The sequence below is a fragment of the Octopus bimaculoides genome, chromosome 24, assembly GCF_001194135.2.
Source record: "Octopus bimaculoides isolate UCB-OBI-ISO-001 chromosome 24, ASM119413v2, whole genome shotgun sequence".
Taxonomy (NCBI): domain Eukaryota; kingdom Metazoa; phylum Mollusca; class Cephalopoda; order Octopoda; family Octopodidae; genus Octopus; species Octopus bimaculoides.
In genome coordinates, this window is record NC_069004.1 from 11,689,239 (window position 1) to 11,697,179 (window position 7,941).

A 7,941-nucleotide genomic window follows, 5' to 3' on the forward strand; every position below is an offset into this window, starting at 1 on the left:
TATATATATATATATATATATATATATGACAGACTTCTTTTAGTTTCCATCTACCAAATCCACTCACAAGGCTTTGGTCAGTCCAAGGCTATAGTAGAAGACACTCATCCAAGATGCCACGCAGGGGGGACTGAAACTGCGACCATGCAACTGAGAAGCAAGCTTCTTATCCCACAGCCACATACACACACATACCAAAGTATATAGTCACAGATATTTTATTAAACCCCTCCAAAATGTTGATATTGTATATTAACCCTGTGGCATTTAAACCAGTTATATCCAGCCAAACTATTCTACTTGCTTTATGTTCAAACTGGTTAGATCTGGCCTCTCATACCTAATGTAGAATGTCATTTTAAACAAACTATCACATCACTGAAATCTCAAGGCTACAAGATAATGCAGGATAAATTCAAAAATAATGTGAATAAATAAGTATCACATTTGATGGAGTAATTTGAACACTAAGGGGTAAAACCACTGTACTTATAAGAAACTGTTATGAGAAGGTTAAAATATTGAGATTCGTCTCTCTTCAAGTGCAAGAAGTATCATCAGAATATATATTCCTACGATTCTTCATGTACAGCACTTGACTTGTCTGAGTTTTAACTCTTTTGTTACTATATTTCTGTTGAGATGCTCTGTGCTTCTTTCAATTAATTTTAATTATAACAAAGAATTTAGTAAAGTAACTTAGTTACCATTAAGCTAGTGTTAGGAGCATAAATTGTGTCTAAGGTTTGGTGGAAGATTTTAATTCAGAATTTTTGAAAACAAGACATTTGCACTACAGAACCAGAGGCGGTTTCATGTGGGTTGATATCGAAAGGGTTAAATAAAATGAGGAGGAAGACTAACCCCAAGTGGGTTATTGATTCTGTGTCACATTCATTGCCACAAATAAATAACGAGCCCTAAAAGACAACAAACCCCACTGCTCTTCAGCCAAATCAAAGTGGCAGAGAGAACAAACCATTCACAGAGAAATCTGTGAGGGAAAAATTAATACAGAATAACAAAATTATTAGTTTTCAATCAAAATATTTGTCTTGTAAATATTTTCATTTTCTATTCAAAAATAGATTTGGCTGGTTTGAAGAAAAGTATGTCTTTTGGCTTAGAGAATGGTCCGAAAAGAAGTTGAAATTGGAAAAGAAATTAAACCAGTTCTAAGTGATGTGCTTGAAGTAATGTCAATTTGAAGGGTGTCAGCTCTATGAATTAAATGAAGTAACCAACTGACAGATGGCAAGGCCTAATTTTGAGCACTAAAACATATGCTGTCGACACACTTGGTGAGTTTTAACTAAGCCTGTTTTTTAGGGGGACACATTTTGTTAGTGGATTATGAAAGGATAAAACTTTAATAGAGTTTCAAGCAATTATTAGAATATAATTTTCTCTAAATTATTGGTTCTTAGTTGTTTTGGCTTTGTAACACAGATTAAACTGACATATTTACAGGTATGTTTCACATGGACAGTTACAGAAAAAAAAAAAACTCCCAAAAACCTATAATTTAATCTTTTACTTGTTTCAGTTACTGGATTGTGGTCATGCTGGAGCACAGCCTTTAAGGATTTAGTCTAACAAATTGAACCCATTTCTTTTGAGCCTGGTAGATTTTTATTTGTTCACTTTTGCTGTTACAGGGATAAAAACAAATCAAAACCAGTTGTCAAGCAGTGGGAATGAGGAACAAACACAAGGAGGCACACTCACACATCTATCTATCTATCTGTCTGTTTGTCTGTCTGTCCATCTAACTTTCCCTGTCTGTCTGTCTTTCTGTCTATCTATCCCTGTCTGCCTGTCTATCTATCTATCTGTCTGTCTGTCCAATTATCTTTCCCTGTCTGTCTGTCTATCTATCTATCTGTCTATCTGTCTGTCCATCTATCTTTCCCTGTCTGTCTGCTGTCTTTCTGTCTATCTATCCCTGTCTGTCTGTCTATCTGTCTGTTTGTCTATCTATCTATCTATCTATCTATCTACCTACCTATCTTTCTATATACAAACTTACTGATAACAAAAGTCGGAATGCGTGGCATTCAGTTATTCCATAAATGAAAAATGCATTAAATACTACAAAACGTACATGTAGGACAGAGACAAGGACCCTAATTCTTCATCAGTTATTGACCAAAAATACTAATACTTAGTTTCATACCTTTAACGATATATATATATATATATATATATATATATATATATATATATATGATACAAAATGGGACAAGAACGCAAAACATCCAGACAGTTAGGTGATACAAGAAAGGGACAACAAAACATTCAGACAGACGATACAAAGAAAACAAGGACAGGTCATTCGGAGTTTTCTTTCCACAGTCGAGTTCCAGATTATCTTTGCAATTTCGGCTCGTTGTGTATGTATATATATATATATATATATATATGTATATATATATATATACACACACACACATTTTTGTGTATGATAAGAAGAAAATGGAGAGTTTAACAGATAAACATCGATTTATTAACATATTGTCAATTTTATATTACCTATGAAATATAAAGCACCATTTGAGCGTGATCGTTACCAGCGTCGCCTTACTGGCACTTGTGCCAGTGGCATGTGAACAAAACATTCGAGCGAGGTCGTTGCCAGTGCCACTGGACTGGCTCCTGTGCAGGTGGTACGTAAGAAACACCATTTTGAGCGTGGCCGTTGCCAGTACCGCCAGGCTGGCGCTCGTGCTGGTGGCATGTAAAAGCACCTACTACACTCTTGGAGTGGTTGGCGTTAGGAAGGGCATCCAGCTGTAGAAACTCTGCCAGATCAGACTGGAGCCTGGTGCAGTCATCTGGTTCGCTAGTCCTCAGTCAAATCGTCCAACCCATGCTAGCATGGAAAGCGGACGTTAAACGATGATGATGATCATCATCACATACACACATATATATATATAGATAGATAGAGATATAGATAAGTGTTAGATAAAGAAAGTTATGGCTGGTCTATGTGGTTATCCAGGCTTTCACATTCATAAAGCACTTAGCTTTAAGAAGGCCCCCTCTTCAGATCCTAATGGCTGGTGGCCTATAACTGGCCATTAGGGTCTGAAGAGACATCATAGAGCTAAGCAGTTTATGGACGTGAAACCTAGGGTAACTCCACAGATCAGCCTTAATTATCTTTAATTACTCTAGTTCTAATACTAAAATTGTGCCCCTCTTTCGGATTTATGATTTACTAACAATGTGTGTGTGTGTGTGTGTGTGTGTGTGAGGCTTCTTTCAGTTTCTGTCTATTAAATTCACTCAAAAGGCTCTGGCTGGTCAGGGACCAAGTAGAAGACACAGGCACTGCACAGTGGGACGGAACACAAGGTCACATAATTGTGAAGCAGGCTAGAAATTTAAGAAAAATTGCATCCCCTTATTGTGTGATGAAGGAAATCAGAATAGCCAAGCTAGGAAAAATTGTAGAAAGATTTAAAAGTTTGGACAGAGATGTTGAGTTAGCCTTGATATCTGCTTTTTTTTTTCTATTTGTTTGTAGGCATCATTAATTTTGAGAAATATTTCTTTATATTTACCATTTAGTTTCCATTTGATGAAATATAGAAAAACTAGAATGATTAGTTGGTTTGGACAATATATTCAAAGGCCGTAAAATAAAGCTGATATGAAAATATTTCTATTTTATTAAACATGAGGAATTGGTTTGCAAGAAGCTCTAAGATATTGTCACATCAAATTGTAAAAGAGAGATGAATTCTTCAATGTCAAATCTTCATTTCCAAAAACCATTTCCACAAAGAAAGCAAGATAAATGAAACATGCTTCTCTTAATTATTATGTCGTTAAATATCTAGACGCTAGTTTGAGACAAAGACAAAATAAAAATCTTTTAATTCCAAACATCAGAGAACATGTTGTTAAGTAAGAAATATTACCAAAAACTGTGATGCTTCGGTTATTCGCCTGGTGTAATGTTACAGGGTCACCAAAAACATCCAACAAATTCTGTTTCAAAATCATATTGTTTGCTGCCAACACCAAATATGGTTTCTCAGTTTCTGCTTCTGTAAAAGAAATTAATTTGATCAGAGAAAATTGCATATATCTGCTGGAATATTTGGCTTAATAGGAAAATAACAACGACAACGATGACGATGACAACATTATCATTTAACATCAATAAGACATTCGAGCGAGATCGTTGCCAGTGCCGCCGAATTGGCTCCTGTGCAGGTGGCACGTAAAATACACCATTTGAGCGTGGCCATTGCCAGTACTGCCTGACTGGCCTTCGTGCCGGTGGCACGTAAAAGCACCTACTACACTCTCTGAGTGGTTGGCGTTAGGAAGGGCATCCAGCTGTAGAAACTCTACCAAATCAGATTGGAGCCTGGTGTAGCCATCTGGTTCACCAGTCCTCAGTCAAATCGTCCAACCCATGCTAGCATGGAAAGCGGACATTAAACGACGATGATGGTGATGATGATTCCTTGCTAGCATAAATGGAACAGTTTGATAGAATCAGAGGGCTGTATTGGTCCCCATTGTCTGCATTGGTAAGGTTTCTACAGCTGGGTGCCTTTCCTAATGCCAATCACTTAGCAGAGTGTGCTGAATGCTTTTTCTTTGTGGCACAAGTACCAGTGCAAGTGAGGTAACCGGATAACCTGCAAGACAAGTTTCAGCATAGGGCCAGCAGTTTTTTGAGGGGAAGGGAAAGTAGATAAATCAACTTCAGTACTTGACTGGTACTTATTTTATTAGCCCCAAAAAGATGAAAGGCAATATTGACCTCAGTGGAATTTGAACTCAGAACATAAAGATGGATGAAACGCCACTAAGCATTTTGTCTGGTGTGCTAACAATTCTGACAGCTTGCTGTCTTATACCAACTTAATGATGACAAGGTTATTGTAGTAAATTCTTCATTATTTTCAAAATTAACAGAAATGAAAGGACAAGCATTTCAAACAGAAATATGGTAACAAAATGTTTAAATAAGGAAAGGACACATCAAATATTTAGTATTTCCTGCTCATTAAATATTTAGTGTTTCCTGCTGGAGTACCTTTCATCATAGTTCTGCTTAGAGAAGATTGATCTGCAGCCAAACAATAACATAAAATGGACAATGAATGTAATGTTATCCTTACCCAACATTAGGTCTGGTGTCGTAATGATATGTGTATCAGCTGGCCCTCCTCCAACTGCATTCCAGGCTAAGACCTTAATGGTGTAATTCTTCGAATGTTGCAACTGGCTGAATGACCAAGAGTGTGTGTGTTCAGACACTTCTCGTGTGATGGTTCGTTCATTCACATAACTAAGCATCAACTTGTAACCAGTTATTCGTCCATTTGGATAGAGAGGTGGGTTCCAGATGATGGTAATCACAGTAGGGGATGGTGTGGCCACACTCGATATCTTTGGTGCCGATGATGGTTCTGAAACCAAATCGATATTCATTTACACAAATTCATCCACAAAAAATTTAAAACATTAACATTACAAGATCACAACAGACAATTCTATTGACTGCAATAATGTTTATGTCTGTCCACCCAGCCACCTAAAAAGGGGATTTCTAACATAATAATAATCTTTTTTTACTATAAGTACAAGGCATGAAATTTTGAGGGGAGAGGACTAGTTGATTACATTGACTCATTGTTCAAACCAGTACTTATTTTACTGACTCCAAAAGGACAAAATGAAAAGTTAAGCTCAGTGGAATTTGAAATCAGAAAGTAAAGCCAGAAAAAATGTTGCTGTACAGAAACTGTACAGAAAACTGGGTCGAGACATTGAGACTAAAAAAAATGGTAAACTTACTGCCATGAGGTAAAGTAATGACAGAAACACTTTCATTTGAAACAAGGAACTGATCAGGAATTTTAATGAATGCTATGACTTTGAACTGAAAAAAAAAAAATAAAGAAAAATAAAGAAAAAAAATTAAAATTGTATGGAATGGTTAATAGACATTTACAGCAATACAAAAAACAGTATGGAATGGTGATAACAATACAAAGACATAAAAGTAGGAAAATAAGCAAAATTGCTCACTTTGAATGGTGATCATATGAAAAGAAAATGAGGTTGAGTGTATGTATGTGTGAGGGGGGTGTTGTATTGGGTAGACTTGTATGCATGTGGGTGTTGTATGTTAGTGCGTGTGTGTATTGTGTTTGTGTATATATATATATGTTAGTGTGTGTGTGTGTGTTTATTGTGTTAATGTGTGTGGATGTGTTAGCATGTGTATGTGCTAATTAACAATGACAGGAAAATAAAGAGATTATTATTAGAACCAGACATTAGTTAAATGAAGGCTTTTATTGATCCTTAAATGGTAAAGTGCCAGATATATTGATTAAGGTATCAGGACATAATTAACACAACTAAAAGTCTACAGTTCTATATTTAAGAGATGAGGAATTATGTACATTATTTACATTTGACGGATATTTGTCCTCATCTTGTTTGTTGTTAACACAATGTTTCGGCTGATATACCCTCCAGCATTCATCAGGTGTCTGGGGGAAGTTTTGAACCTGGTTCTCATTCCTAAGGTATTTTTCGATGTTGTTATTATTATTATTATTATTGTTGTTGTTGTTATTATACGCTATATGGTGTAGTGGTTAAGAGCGCGGGCTACTAACCCTAAGATTCCAAGTTCAATTCCAGGCAGTGACCTGAATACTAATAATAACAACAACAACAACAACAATAATAATAATAATAACATCGAAAAATACCTTAGGAATGAGAACCCAGGTTTGAAATTTCCCCAAGACACCTGATGAAAGCTGGAGGGTATATCAACCGAAACGTTGTGTTAACAACAAACAAGATGAGGGCAAATATCCGTCAAATGTAAATAATGTAAGTAACAAACTAAAAGTCTGTAGACATCTTTCTTCCAAATTATTGACCCTTTGCCTGTCCAAAAATATTTTCAGATTTTTAGTTAACTCTTGTTTCATACATTTTGAGGAATATAAGGCTTTCCTTTCATAAGTCTCAAGTTACTCAGGTGGTTGCAAAAAACTGGGATGGTGTATCATATAAATGAGTGAAGCCTTCTTACCTGGTATGTAGTGTAAGGATGAAGATCATTTACTATGAAATGTATGACTGGCGTCTGGTGGAGTTCAGTGGAATTCCATAACTGCCAATTTTCTGATATCTCTGGCATCTTCATCTGAATCATATAAGTTATGTTGGAAACAAGTTGGTTGGTCCTCCACAGTAAATGCACCGACGAATGCGTGACATTGTATCGGTTGATTTCCGGTGCTGGTAATGTTGCATTTTCTAGTTCATCTGACACAAACAAAATATCAGTAACATATTATTATTATTATTATTATTATTGAATAAGAAAGCAGCACATGCCACCAAAGGGACACTGGGGAACAATTATATAAAGCCCAATATACCCATCTTGACTACCCGTCTGATAAGGGAGCAGCAATCACATGCATCACAACTATGTGCGCAACATGGTGTTCTCGTATAAGATAAACAGTACATGACCTTGCAGATGGAGCCCAGTTAGAATTTTCTTCAGGTCGAGTAGCCCATCCCACTCAAAAGGTCCCTGAATAAGGGTTGTTTAAGGATGTTGAACAAAACACCCATGTTTCCAGAGATGAATTATTCAAACCCCAAAAAATTCCTCTCAACACATGGCTAAGATGCTCCCCTACTTGTGATCAGAGATGCACATATCGTCAGCTATCAAGGGACACGCTTGACTGGTTAAGGTCAAACAACTGACAAGCAAATCTGTGGTATTGAGCAGAATATTTGCTGTAGCCCATCTTTTATACCAAGACAAAACAATGTACAGGAAAACATTTCCAATCAGTTAAGATCAGAAGCCATGAGAGTCACTGCCTAGTATTGCATCAGGGCATTTATCATTATTATATTTTAAAA

At 36.3% G+C, this 7,941-nt stretch overlaps 1 protein-coding gene across 1 annotated transcript in view; it reads right to left on the bottom strand.

Annotated features, from left to right (window-relative positions):
* The window catches only part of LOC106879977 (proto-oncogene tyrosine-protein kinase ROS), a 330,537-nt gene that overhangs the window by 86,053 nt on the left and 236,543 nt on the right, over positions 1-7,941 (bottom strand). Inside the window, exons 7-10 of the mRNA XM_052976515.1 lie at positions 7,088-7,323; positions 5,827-5,911; positions 5,148-5,438; positions 3,930-4,058 (exon numbers count right to left, since the gene is read on the bottom strand). Of these exons, the coding sequence (XP_052832475.1) occupies positions 3,930-4,058; positions 5,148-5,438; positions 5,827-5,911; positions 7,088-7,323 (741 nt within the window). The remainder of the gene's footprint in view (positions 1-3,929; positions 4,059-5,147; positions 5,439-5,826; positions 5,912-7,087; positions 7,324-7,941) is intronic.